The sequence below is a fragment of the Haematobia irritans genome, chromosome 3, assembly GCF_050003625.1.
Source record: "Haematobia irritans isolate KBUSLIRL chromosome 3, ASM5000362v1, whole genome shotgun sequence".
Lineage (NCBI taxonomy): Eukaryota > Metazoa > Arthropoda > Insecta > Diptera > Muscidae > Haematobia > Haematobia irritans.
This window is the reverse complement of record NC_134399.1, coordinates 17,917,167-17,931,646: the sequence shown is the minus strand read 5'-3', so window position 1 is coordinate 17,931,646 and position 14,480 is coordinate 17,917,167. Positions and strand designations below refer to the sequence as shown.

Sequence of the window (14,480 nt, the reverse complement as noted above, 5' to 3'; positions counted from 1 at the left end):
TAATTGATACAATTAATTTTTTAATTGAAATGTCTTCAGTCACAAAAATGATAGCATCCATTAAAATTAATATTGATAGTCTTTTAAAAAATTTATTGATACTATTAAAAAATTAATTGATTCTATTAATTTTTGTTTCATTTAAAAAATTTGTTGAATCAATTAAATTTTGAATTGAATACTTTTTTAAACTCAAGAGTTTAATTGGAAAAATTTTCGTGAATTTTTTTTTCTGTGTATGTGAATTTAATTTCTCATATCCGAAATAAAAATGTTTTCAATTGCTTTTCTTGGATTCTATTACCGATATCAGTGTAGCACACTTCTATTGGTTCACAACAAATCAGTTGAAAGTATAAAAGTGCTTTCGTGCATTGTGTGAACGTAATATATTCTGTTTTTTACATTTTATGTGTATTTGTCACCACCTTTATAAAACAATGTTCACTTGTTATTCGTAAATAAGAACCTACATATGTTAGCAACTTTTCGCGTGTTTTATTTGCTACTCTGTTGTTATCACTGTTCTAACATATGGTGTTTAGTAAGTTTTGTGATTGGTTGGTTTAGAGCAGTGTGTTTTTACTAATTAAAATCAATTAAATATATTTGTGTCAAATATTATCTGAAGATATTCGGTGGATATTTAAAAACAAAAAAGTAAATTCTATTTTTCCCACGTTTTTTTGTTGTTTTTCCCTTACGAAAACCCATCGAATTGGTTTTGTTTTCATTTATTACACTTCCTCCCACATCCCGCACAAACTTTGTGAACATGCTGCTTTATGCTGCCATTGCTTTGCACAACCTCCAGCAATAAAGCAGTTTAGTTTATTTTGTTGTTGCGTTGTTATTGTATATATGAAGAAAATTTATTTAAATTAATATTGAATTCAATGTTGATATATATTGTGATGTCGTTGTGCACTGCTGAATTCTCGCAGTAGTAGTCGTTGATTGCCATCGTCGCATTGCACGCTGTTACTTCCACAGTGGCTGTGAGTGAATTGGACATTTTGTTGTTGTTTTTGAGAAGTGATAAGTGTTTTTTTTATTGTTTTTCTCGTGGGGATTCTGTTCTTAAAATTATTTTTAAAAATATAAAAAACAATACTATCCATGCGTATTTGGCTAAAGAGGCCATTTCTGTTTTGTTGATTAATTTATGGTGACGATTTATTTTAAATGGAATTCTTATTTTTACAGACAAATTGGAGATTTATGACCATATAATTTGCAAACGTACGTGTATTGAAATTATGCCAGTCTTGCAGAAAATCTAAAGCAAAACCTTTGAATAAGTGAAGTTAAGAACAATAAACGTAATAACGTATAAAAAATAAAATATACAACAAGTCAGCCTCTTCATCTACAATGGACTCCGATTCGGATAATGAACAATCTGTTCTATGTGAGAAAATCATCAATGACATGCATACCGTTTTCCTCAAGGACCCTGAATTGTAAGTACAAAAAGAAGTCTTATTGCGCCCTTTTGCTGGTAGATTGTCTCAAAATTCCTGATATTCATGGCTACAGCAGGCGTGATTGAGTTTTTTCCTATTTCCAGGCAGATTCTATGGGGTCAAGGTCAATTTTGTATATCTTCATTGATTGTGCATATATTATAACAATGAGGGTAAATAAATTGAAATTAACGGGCTGCTCTATCACTGTTTTGTCAATTTGCATATGTCGCATGCAGAAGACATATTCGATTGTCACTGAAGATTGCGTTATGATTGTGTGGTTATTCCATTACTACACCTAAAACCACGAGAAACTGTGTTATTATGTACGCATTTAGAAAAGAATAATAAAGTATTCAGTTGTACCGCAGATTAAATCCGAAAGGCCTATATCCAGGTTGGCCAAAGTTTTTCTACGATATACGTGAAATTTTGCACAGGGAGTAGAATGAACATTCTAGCTATGTATTTTGAAATCGGTTCAGATTTAGATATAGATTCCATATATATATATATTTCGCCCGAGCTTCACTCGTCCAAAGTTTTACAGAAGCTAAAATGTTTCTTTATAAATAAATTTTTGACAAACTTTTCTATAGAAATAATTTTTTTTTACAAAATTTTCTATAGAAATAATATGTTGACAAAATTTTCTATAGAAATAAAATTTTTACAAAATTTTCCTATAGAAATAAAATTTTGACAAAATTTTCTATAGAAATAAAATTTTGACAAAAATTTCTATACAAATAAAATTTTGACAAATTTGGCAACCTGATGCCTGAGTAGACGTTTGTTTATCACTGCTGATTATACTTCGTTTTTATTTACTTTTGTATTGGTCTTTTTGACTGCAGTTTATTCGCGCCAGTACTAATTTGTGAAATATTTTTTGGATCAATTGGAATTTATAAGTAAATCGTGCATTAGCTGCTTAAAATACTGGTGCTATTATTGGGGTGTTATTGCATAACTTGCAACTCCACTGGTTTATTATTGTTGCTGTTCTGTCTTGTATTCATAACTGTTGCTGAAGTTGTTTTGTTGTTGCCGCTGTTCTTGTTGGTTGCATTCAATATGACTGGTAAAGGTGTTGTTTGCCAAGATTGCAATAATCACATCACCAAAACTCAGGGATCCATTGAATGCAAAGTCTGCTCCAAATGGACCCATGGTTCCTGTGCAAAGCTGTCTGACAAAGACTTGTCGGCATTGAAGGCTATGAAGTCTTGTTTCTTCGTTTGCGTTTTATGTGAACCTAACCTAGCAAACAAAAACAATAACAACAGTGCTGTGTATGACGAGATTAGAAGCGTTAGCAAGAAACTGGATGCCTTTATTTCTAAAAATGATGAGGAGATGGACTCTATTAAGAAATCCCTTGACAAGATTAATTCGGAAATGAGTGCCTGCCTCCCTGAATTACGGGCTGACATCGACAAATGCAAAGAAAGGATTTCCGTGCTTGAAAATATGGTTTCTTCGAAGTTCGGCGCACAGGATGTCTTGATTAATGCTCTACACCGTAAGTCAAATCGGGCCGACTTCCTTATTGGTGGCTTACCTGATGGTTTAGCTGATCTTGTTGGACCTGTTATTGCCATCGCTGCTTTTTATAACATCATCCTAACAAATCATGATGTGTACCATGTATGCTATATAAATAATAAGAGACAAGTATTGGTGAAGCTGAATAGCATTATGTTACGTGATAGTATCATGAGAGAGTACTATAAAACTCGTTCCCTTAGAGTATGTGACATCATGAAAGGACCTGGTGGTGACATTACGAGTCGAGTGTATCTCAATGACCATTATACTCCTTTTGCTGCTCAACTAAATGCCCTATGCAACAAACTGAAGCGCCAGAGTAAAATAACCAAATTTAAAATCCTAAATAGTGATAGAGTTAACGCCAAAATTACTCTTCCTAATGGTAAGGAAATTATCCAGGATGCCTCTCAATGTGCTTTGCTTCTCAGTGATGCTGATGCGCCCTCTACTTAGTTATTCTTCTGCTTTTAGATTTATGTACTTTATATTTTATATACTTACCTTGTTGCCTTAGTACTTTGTAGTGAAATTCATGCAAATTATGATGAAGTTTTTATTTGCATGTTTTTCTCTATCTATATGTATTATCTTATTATCTACTTTTCCTTTTCTTTATCTCTTTTTTGTAACAATATTACAATGTAGTCCGCTTTAAAGTATTGCTCCTTTTGATACGTTTTATTGTATATATTTGTATTCTATTAGTATGCGAATATAATTATTTTGATCTCTTAGTATTTTATCCCTTTTATTCTTTTTGCTATAATCAGCAGTGTAATATAATATATGAATAATAATGGAATTTTTATGTGATTTAATTGAAATTTTATCTCTTACATTATTCTCTCGGTTCCCCAACCTAATATTATACCCTGTGTTTGATGTCTTTTAACGAAAATCTTGGTCCCATTGTACGTGGTAGCTCATATATCAAATCTAAACTTTTACCTTACGGTGGTCAACTGAATGTGGGGCATCTCAACTGTAGAAGTATCAAATCACCTTGTAAGTTTGATGAACTTAAATGTATACTTGATGGTAGCTCTTTTGGTCTGTTTGCCGTTACGGAGACGTGGCTCTCGGATGATATTGCGACCCGCTCATTTTCCATTTCTGGTTACAAGCTATGTCGTAATGATAGACAATTCTCATCGAGGGGGGGTGGAGTTGCTGTCTATATTAGCAATGGATTAAGATTTAAATTAATCTTCAAGTCGTCTGATTATCTTTGTGAGTCCTTATTTTTAGAGTTTACTTTTAACGATATTGTACTACTGTTCGGTGTTGTCTATCTGCCATCAGGTAATCTGGAGCAATTTGAGACATTCCACCGCGATCTTTTTTGGAGATATAACCATATTGTAGTACTTGGTGATTTCAATTGTAACCTTTTTGATTATTCCAGAGCTAGTATCCTTCGTAGTCTTTGTACTAGATATAACATGTCTGTTGTACACAATTCAGCTCCGACTCATTTCGATTTATCCAGGAGGTCCACATCACTTATTGATTATATGCTTATAAGTGATATTTCTCTATGTAACTTCTCGCATCAGGTACAGTGTCCTTCGATCTCAGATCATGCCTTAATTTTTTCTAGTCTGTTATTCGAATTTGCTTCCATGACTGAGTACGTTGAATATAGAGACTATCGGAACATTGACTGGAATGCATTGGCTTTATATGTGGATTCATTTGAATCTAGTCGAATTTTTAATGCTACTGATGTTGATACGAAATGCACGTTTTTGTCTGCTCTACTTAGTGATCTTTTTAATTTCGTACCAACTGTTAGGAAGAAGCTTCGCAGGGATGAAAATTGGATGAATTCCTCCCATATAAGGTTGGCCAGATCACTTAGAGATCTTTCGTTTTCCGCCTTTCTATCTGATAGATCCCAGGAGAATTGGACAACGTATCGTAAGTACCGAAATAGAGCTAAGGCTATGATTCGCAAAGCGAGAAGGTTGCACTTTTCTGCTCGGTTTGAATCTTTGGACTCATGTGGCATGTGGAGGATTTTGCGTAGGTCTGGGTGTGTTACTGATGACTTCGTGGAAACTAATTTGGATGTCGAATGTATCAATTCTTTTTTTGCTAACGGTTCGGCTCTTGGCAGCCGAATTGAAGAATTTGATTTTGATAGTTTCCATGAGTCAGATTCGCCGTTTTCTTTTTGTGGTGTCAATGAGCTTGAGCTTCTTGAAGCGATGGGAAAAGTTAAATCGAGGTCGGTAGGATTGGATGGTGTGCCTATTCATTTTATTAAGTCTATTTTCCCGCTTGTATCAAGCTTTATTTTGGATTTGGTGAATTGCATTCTGACAACGTCCACTTTTCCTTCCGCTTGGAAGAAAGCTCGTGTAGTTCCTATACCGAAGTCTCGAGTTGTTTCTGAACCTGCTGATTTACGTCCAATTTCAATATTACCTGCAATTTCTAAAATTGTTGAGCATATTATGAAGGGGCAGATACTTATGGCTACTTCTAATCTTATTCATGAGTCTCAATATGCGTTCCGCCAAGGTCTAAATACTACGCATCTGCTCTTGTCACTGACGGATCATGTCCGCACAGATATTAACAATGGTTGTTCGAGCTCTCTTGTTTCTCTTGATCTATCTAAGGCCTTCGACTCCGTGAGTTATGCTAGATTAGTTGCTAAACTTGGTGGGCAGTTTGGATTTTCGTTATCGGCGTGTAAGCTTATTTATTCATATTTGAGAAATAGGGAACAATTTGTTGCTATGAATGGTGCAGAATCTAGCATTCTTCCGCTTGCTTCTGGTATACCTCAGGGTTCGGTCTTGGGCCCACTCTTATTCATCCTGTATGTTAATGATATCCACTGCTACACTGATTCTAGGGCGTGTAGAACGTTCGTTTTCGCGGATGACGTTTTCTTGTTGTTTAGCGGTTGTGGTTCTTCTACTGAGAACTTTGAGATTGAGATTAATGCCGTGTTGGATCGTTTTAGACATTGGGCATTGATGAATGATTTGTTGGTTAATGTGGCTAAGACTAAAGCCTTGATGTTTGGGTCGAATAGGGGGCTCCCTCAATTACCCAATTTGTTCCTTGGATATGAACCCATTGAATTTGTTGATAGGCATCGTTGTTTGGGTGTTGTACTTGACTCGGAGCTCTCGTTTCAATTCCATATTGATGCTCTGTCTGGTAGGATCTGGTCTACATTGCGTAGGATTTCTTCGTCGAATTTATTTTTACCACTCAATGTCAGACTCAAATTGGCTCACTCGCTCTTAATGTCTCAAGTTCTTTATGGTCTTGAAGTTATCTCAGGCTGCTCTGGACAACTTTTTGCGAAGTTAAGACGAACTGTGAATGTGATTGTGCGCTTTATTTACAATGTTCGAAGGAGGGATTCTATTTCTGGGTTCGTAAGGCGTTTTCTTGGTCTCTCTTTTCGCAATTTTGTTGACTATCGGAATCTGATTTTATTTTATAAGGTTATATATTGCTCTAGGCCTGTATCTTTACGCTCTTCCTTCTCCTTTTCACGCTCGTCTAGGAATCCACAGCTATTTGTTCCCCGTATTAGGAGAAGTATTTTTGCTAAATCTTTTCAAGTGAGAATTATACGTTGTTGGAATGGGTTACCGCTTCAGTTGCGAATATTTTCACAGTGTAATAACTCCTTTCGGTTGAAACTGATGCAGTATATGGATTCGATCTTGCCACATTGAAACTACTCTTGGTCTATTTGTATATGTCTACCTCGTGCGGGACTAATATTATTTATTTATTTTTTACATTTTTAATACTGCTAATTTATAGTTAGGCTGGGGAGCCGACAAATTGAATACTGTTACAAGAAATTTGTTAAGAGTGCAGAAAAAAGAAAACAACTTATAATGTATTTTGGTACTTGATTTTATTTAAATCATTTAAGTTAGATATATTATAATTTTAATTAGTTATTTTTATATTCAGTTAAGAATTTTGTTTTGTATTCAGGTATTCTTGCTAAGTAATATATATATTGGCCTATGAAAGGCTTTGTATTACTAATTGTTAAATAAATGAAATGAAATGAAATGAAAAATAAAATTTTGACAAAATTTTCTATAGAAATAAAATTTTGGCAAAATTTTCCTATAGAAATGAAATTTTGACAAAATTTTCCTATAGAAATAAAATTTTGACAAAATTTTCCTATAGAAATAAAATTTTGACAAAATTTTCTATAGAAATAAAATTTTTTACAAAATTTTCTATAGAAATATAATTTCGACAAAATTTTCTATAGAAATGAAATTTTGACAAAATTTTCTATAGAAATAATTTTTTTACAAAATTTTCTATAGAAATAAAATTTTGACAAAATTTTCTATAGAAAAAAATTTTTGACAAAATTTTCTTTAGAAATAAAAATTTGACAACATTTTATATAGAAATAAAATTTTGACAAAATTTTCTATAGAAATAAAATTTTGACAAAATTTTATATAGAAATAAAATTTTGACACAATTTTCAATAGAAATAAAATTTTGACAAAATTTTCTATAGAAAAAAATTTTGACAAAATGTTCTTTAGAAATAAAATTTTGACAAAATTTTCTATAGAAATACAAATTTGACAACATTTTCCATTGAAATAAAATTTTGACAAAATTTTGAAAAATTTTCTATAGAAATAAAATTTTGACAAAATTATTGAAAGAAATAAAAGTTTGACGAGCTTTTCTACAGAAATAAAATTTTCACAAAATTTTCTAAAATTAGGTATGGTATTTAATTGAGCAGATGTAAGGTATCGTCACCGATGGATCTTAGTTCTTTTTTATTTGTGTTTTGGAAAATTGAAAGTAATATGCAAATGCTTCTTATTTAATTAAGTGAATTGTAAATAAAATGTCAGAGGGTTTGGTTTACATTTGTCATTACATCCAAATGGTATTCACCTATGGAATAATTTGTACGTATTAGCATAATTTTTGAATGTAATTTAGTTTGGAACAAAGTTATAATACTTTTTAGCAAGGTTTTGTTGTCAGCATTAAACCACATGGCAGGAAAACAATGTCTGTCCCAATTGATTAGGGCAAACCCTTTTAGACTGCAAGATGGTTAGATGGACGATTTGTTTAGGAATTAACAGATTTGTAGGCATTCTCTACTTGTACTGAAATTATCAACCAATTATCATTACTATTAATTTCGGTGAATTCACTTAAAATTACGAAACTCCCCAAAAAAAAAAAAATAGGTTTTGTTGCTAGACTTTGCCTTCATCAACTCATACAAAATTAAATAATTAATTTACCCATTTAAAAAATTTACTCATTAATGCAATGAATTCGTTAAAATTAAACAAACATACGTATTACTGTGGCCCTGTATTAAAAATAATTATTCTGATATTGTTTTTCACAACCAATAATGGAAACGAAATTTTTAAAATAAAAAAAAGTTGTACATAATGTTTTTTCAGAATATTTTTGCAAAGGTTTCAAGGTAGCCCTTTGTACATTGCCGCACATTTTTTTTTACTCAAATATCAAAAATTTAATATTGCGATATGCGACCAATAACAGAAGATTTATTTCCCCTCTGGGAAGAAATTTGATACTGTTAGTATATAACAAATTTTGTTTAGTTACCATCTATCCTATGAATACCTACCCCATTATTTATAAGTACATACCTTTATTCTTCGCATGAATTAATTACCTGATAAATATTCGTTAATTTGTCTATTTTGCTTCATTCACTAATCCATCTAGAACGTCATTTTATTTCAATAGACTTCCAGAGATGATATCACGGTTGCCACGTCTACCAAAATTTGAAGAAAATTTTACCACAAATCTATAAAATTATAAAATCCCTAATTTTGTCAGAATGTTATCTCTACGGAACATTTTGTCAAAATTTTATTTCTATAGAAAATTTTGTCAAAATTTTATTCCAATCGAAAATTTTGTCAAAATTTTATTCCAATCAAAAATTTTGTCAAAATTTAATTTCTATAGAAAATTTTGCCCAAATTTAATTTCCCTAGAAAATTTTTGCCTAAATTTTATTACTATAGAAAATTTTGTCCAAATTTTATTATTATAGACAATTTTGTTGAAATTTTATTTATATAGGAAAATTTTGTCAACATTTTTGTTTCTATAGAAAATTTTGTCAAAATTTTATTTCTATAGAAAATTCTCTCAAAATTTTATTTCTAAAGAAAATTTTGTCAAAATTGTATTTCTATAGAAAATTTTGCCCAAATTTGATTTCCTTAGAAAATTTTTGTCTACATTTTACAACTATAGAAATTTTGCCCAAATTTTATTATTATAGGCAATTTTGTTCAAATTTTATTTATATAAAAATGTTTGTCAAAATTTCATTTCTATAGAAAATTTAGTCAAAATTTTATTTCCAAAGAAAATAATGTCAAAATTTTATTTCTATAGAAAACTTTGTCAAAATTTTATTTCAATAGAAAATTGTGTCAAAATTTCTATAGAAAATGTTCTTCAATATTTATTTTTATAGAAAATTTTGTCAAAATGTAATTTCTATAGAAAAATTTCTTAAAATTTTATTTTTATAGAAAATTTTGTCAAAAGTTTATTATTATAGAAAATTTTGTCAAAATTGTATTTCTATAGAAAATTTTGTCAAAATTGTATTTCTATAGAAAATTGTGTCAAAATTGTATTTCTATAGAAAATTTGATCAAAATTTTATTTCAATAGAAAATTCTCTCAAAATGTTATTTCTATAGAAAATTTTATGAAAATTTTATTTCTAAAGAAAATTTTGTCAAAATTGTATTTCTATAGAAAAATTTGCCCAAATTTGATTTCCCTAGAAAATTTTTCTACAAATTTTATTATTATAGACAATTTTGTTCGAATTTTATTATTATAAACAATTTTGTTCAAATTTTTTTAAATAGAAATTTTTGTCAAAATTTTATTTCTATAGAAAATTTTGTCAAAATGTTATTTCTATCGAAAATTTTGTCAAAATTTTTTTTCTATAGAAAAACTTTGTCAAAATTTTATTTCAATAGAAAATTGTGTCAAAAGTTTATTTCTATAGAAAATTTTATTTCTATAGAAAATTTTGTCAAAATTTAATTACTATAGAAAAATTTCTTAAAATTTTATTTTTATAGAAAATTTTGTCAAAAGTTTATTATTATAGAAAATTTTGTCAAAATTGTATTTCTATAGAAAATTTTGTCAAAATTGTATTTCTATAGAAAATTGTGTCAAAATTGTATTTCTATAGAAAATTTGATCAAAATTTTATTTCAATAGAAAATTCTCTCAAAATGTTATTTCTATAGAAAATTTTATGAAAATTTTATTTCTAAAGAAAATTTTGTCAAAATTGTATTTCTATAGAAAAATTTGCCTAAATTTGATTTCCCTAGAAAATTTTTGTCTAAATTTTATTACTATAGAAAATTTTGTCCAAATTTTATTATTATAGACAATTTTGTTCAAATTTTTTTAAATAGAAATTTTTGTCAAAATTTTATTTTTATAGAAAATGTTGTCAAAAGTTTATTTTTATAGAAAATTTAGTCAAAATTGTATTTCTATAGAAAATTTTGTCAAAATTGTATTTCTATAGAAAATTGTGTCAAAATTTAATTTCTATAGACAATTTTCTTCAAAATTTATTTTTATAGAAAATTTTGTCAAAATTTAATTTCTATGGAAAATTTAGTCAAAATTTTATTTCTATAGAAAATTCTCTCAAATTGTTATTTCTATAGAAAATTTTATGAAAATTTTATTTCTAAAGAAAATTTTGTCAAAATTGTATTTCTATAGAAAAATTTGCCCAAATTTGATTTCCCTAGAAAATTTTTCTCCAAATTTTATTATTATAGACAATTTTGTTCGAATTTTATTATTATAAACAATTTTGTTCAAATTTTTTTAAATAGAAATTTTTGTCAAAATTTTATTTCTATAGAAAATTTTGTCAAAATGTTATTTCTATCGAAAATTTTGTCAAAATTTTTTTTCTATAGAAAAACTTTGTCAAAATTTTATTTCAATAGAAAATTGTGTCAAAAGTTTATTTCTATAGAAAATTTTATTTCTATAGAAAATTTTGTCAAAATTTAATTACTATAGAAAATTTTGCCCAAATTGAATTTCCCTAGAAATTTTTTGTCAAAATTTTATTTCTATAGAAAATTTTGTCAAAATTTTAGTTCTTTTGAAATTTTATTCAAAATTTTATTTCTATAGAAAATTTTTTCAAAATTTTATTTCTGTAGAAAATTTTGTCAAAATTATAATTCTTTTTTGAAATTTTTTCAAAATTTTATTTCTATAGAAATTTTTTTTCAAAATTTTATTTCTGTAGGAAATTTTGTCAAAATTTTATACCTATAGAAAATTTTATCAAAATTGTATTTCTATAGAAAATCTTCTCAAAATTTTATTTCTATAGAAAATTTTGTCAAAATTTTATTTCTATAGAAAATTTTGTCAAAATTTTGTTATAGAAAATTTTCTCAAAATTTTATTTCTATAGAAAATTTTCTCAAAATTTTATTTCTATAGAAAATGTTGTCAAAATTGTATTTCTATAGAAAATTTTTCCAAATTTGATTTCCATACAAAATTTTTGTCTAAATTTACTATAGAAAATTTTGTCCAAATTTTATTATTATAGACAATTTTGTTCAAATTTTGTTTATATAGAAATTTTTGTCCAAATTTTATTTCTATAGAAAATTTTGTCAAAATTTAATTTCTATAGAAAATTTTGCCCAAAATTGATTTCCCTAGAAAATTTTATTTCTTTAAGAAATTTTGTCAAAATTTCATTTCTATAGAAAATTTTGTCAAAATTTTATTTCTTTAGGAAATTTTGTCAAAATTTTATTTCTATAGAAAATTTTCTCAAAATTTTATTTCTAAGAAAATTTTCTCAAAATTTTATTTCTATAGAAAATTTTGCCAAAATTGTATTTCTATTGAGAATTGAAGTTTCGTAAAATCTACAAAAACATCAAGAATTCCACCAAACTGAAAAAAGCTATTTCATTTTATTTATTTAATCCATTATAATCGTGCCAATATTGCTAGAATTCTACCAACTGTGGCAACTGTGGATGAGATATGTGTACATGTGGTTAGCTTGTGCTCTTACGTTTGCATTTTTGCTGTCATTTCAATGTCAGCTTTCATTGGGCTTAGAGAACCGTTTAATTGTTTAAATTTAAATAGACATCAAATGTTCAATATACAAGCATAACACAGTATTGCGAAATCAATTGACTATAGAGATAGGGGGTAATTTCAAGCAATTGAAGGGACCGATAGTAGATTTGGGCACTGTGGCTAGTTAGCCCATTTCAAATGCCTTGAAGAATTCTATCGACCAATAATATAATTTTTAAGATCCGTTGGATCTGACGGAAACTGAGCTTTCCTATGAGTTAGAATTTTGAATTCTTAGTTATAGTGTAACTGTGAGCCACTTTATATCTGAATATTTTCAAATTTTATCTGCAAAATATAATGTGCATTTTTTTTATATCTTTTCAGATCATCATTCGAAATCATACCCACATTTGTGAATCGCAACAAATCACCTGTTATACATGTTGAACATAATTTGGGCCTGGAATCGTGGTGTGCCAAACATGTCTACGATCATGCCCATCGTCTTCTAATGGGATATAAAAAACAAACAGTACAACGTTATGTTCAACAAAGTGATAATCTGCTGAAGTACCTGAATGTGGCATTACTCATAAATCCTGATGTAACAGCTTTCTGGCATATGCGCCGACAATTGGTGCAAAAAAATCGTTTGAAAATGAATCGAGAATTGAAATTTTCCACATTGGTTTTGAGTAAAAAACCAAAATCGAATGAAGCTTTTGCCTATAGGCGATGGTTATATTCATTTCAGAGTAAGTATGGGAAAACATTTAGCTTTTTTTGTGGCGATAATAATGATGTTATTTTTTTATTTCTACAGGTGCAGATGCCATTGATTGGCACCATGAAATTGGCATATGTGAGCGTTGTGCAGATCGTTGCTCGAGTAATTATCATGCCTGGTCTCATCGTCAATGGGTTTTACAAAATGCGCCCATATTGATACGAGCCGAAATTATGCGTTCCGAAAAATTTATGCGTAAACATATTAGCGATTATAGCAGTTATCATTATCGCCAACTGCTAATAGCCTATGCCTATCAAATGTCTTATTATGATCCCGAAGATCTACAACAATTACATGATTTAAAAGAACTAATAAGCTATTATCTTATAGCTGATGTTAAAAGTCCCGCACAAATTATACAAATTATGTTACCCGGCATTGATCAAAATGCTGTGGGTGAGGCCCGCTTAAAATCCTTCCTGTACTGTTGCAATTTATCGGCACACGATATGCGTTTATGTGATGATCAAAAAAATATGTATGGCGAAAGGGAATCCTTTGAAATGCATCGCCGGGCCTCATTGAAATTCATAGTGGAACAATGTGTACGCCTTTTGAGTGGTAATTTAATGGGCATGTATTCACCACCCGCCACACCGGTGCAACAGAAACAATTTAATTTGCATTTACGAAAATTCGATTATAATTCATATGAATTTTTAACAGCTCTAAAGAAATCCGAAAGTCTATTGGGTTCAAAACATCGAAAATGGTGTTCTTTGTTTTTAGGCTTTGATTATGAGTCGGGAGCAGCATAGAAAATCTACTGATGTATTTAGGCAAATTTTGAATGTTTGAACAAAGAGAGTGTGTATTTTGTTTAATGATAAGATGGTGTAGCTAGAAAGAAATGTTGATAAAGAACGAAGGGCATTCCATAATGAATCTTGGGATGAAAAATATTACTAACTAAAGTTACTTGAATGGCTTTAAAATTTAGCTTGAATGATCCTCAAATAAAGTCTGAGTTAAAGAAAAGAGAGATTACTGCTATTTATCTAAAGCACATTGGGCCTGGTATGTAGGATAACATGAAAATCCTCTAGGGTGCAACTTTGAGAACTTTTTTCTCACCACAATTTCAATTTGAGCCATTAAAAAGAAGGTTTTTTGAAAGTGGGGAAAATAGTCTAGTTTTAAAAAGCCGGACTATTTTCCGAAATCGGTAGACTATATTTTTTAAAACATAAAAACGCGTAAAAGTAGTTCTCGAACCCCCTAATTCTACTGGTCCAATGGCAATGGAATTTTAGACAAAACCGATAAACGGTGTGAAAAGATTAACCGGTTTTTGTTCACCGGTTTTTATTTCTCTAATTACAAACCCTATGTTATTTGATTTAGAATGGAATGCCCACTTGGTGTCTACATGTGCAATTTTATTATGTATATGTATCTGTTATCAGATATTTAGGAATTTTACTTTATTTTTCTATTTCATCAATACAATTTTTCAATTTAATTAATAAAGAGATTTTAGCTCCAACTAAATGTTAAAAAGAAAA

The 14,480-nt window shown here is 29.2% G+C and overlaps 1 protein-coding gene across 4 annotated transcripts; it reads left to right on the top strand.

The window, feature by feature from the left end:
• Positions 1-555: 555 nt before the first annotated feature.
• On the top strand, positions 556-14,480 carry temp (protein prenyltransferase alpha subunit repeat-containing protein tempura). Of its 4 annotated transcripts, none has more exons than XM_075301295.1 (4): positions 556-660; positions 1,207-1,463; positions 12,570-12,940; positions 13,009-14,480. In XM_075301295.1, the coding sequence occupies exons 2-4, from the start codon at positions 1,375-1,377 to the stop codon at positions 13,731-13,733; spliced, it is 1,185 nt and encodes a 394-aa protein (XP_075157410.1). In that variant the 5' UTR covers positions 556-660; positions 1,207-1,374; the 3' UTR covers positions 13,734-14,480. The 4 variants fall into 4 exon arrangements, with proteins under 4 accessions (XP_075157410.1, XP_075157409.1, XP_075157411.1 ...); XM_075301294.1 differs by lacking the exon at positions 556-660 and adding an exon at positions 704-998; XM_075301296.1 differs by lacking the exons at positions 556-660; positions 1,207-1,463 and adding an exon at positions 12,191-12,314.

What these genes read in the sequence shown, in the direction of transcription:
- temp (XM_075301295.1), top strand. Translation starts at nt 1,375, where the DNA reads ATGGACTCCGATTCGGATAATGAACAATCTGTTCTATGTGAGAAAATC. An exon ending in TTCCTCAAGGACCCTGAATT is followed by an intron (nt 1,464 to 12,569) that starts GTAAGTACAAAA and finishes ATATCTTTTCAG; the next exon opens with ATCATCATTCGAAATCATAC. An exon ending in ATGGTTATATTCATTTCAGA is followed by an intron (nt 12,941 to 13,008) that starts GTAAGTATGGGA and finishes TTATTTCTACAG; the next exon opens with GTGCAGATGCCATTGATTGG.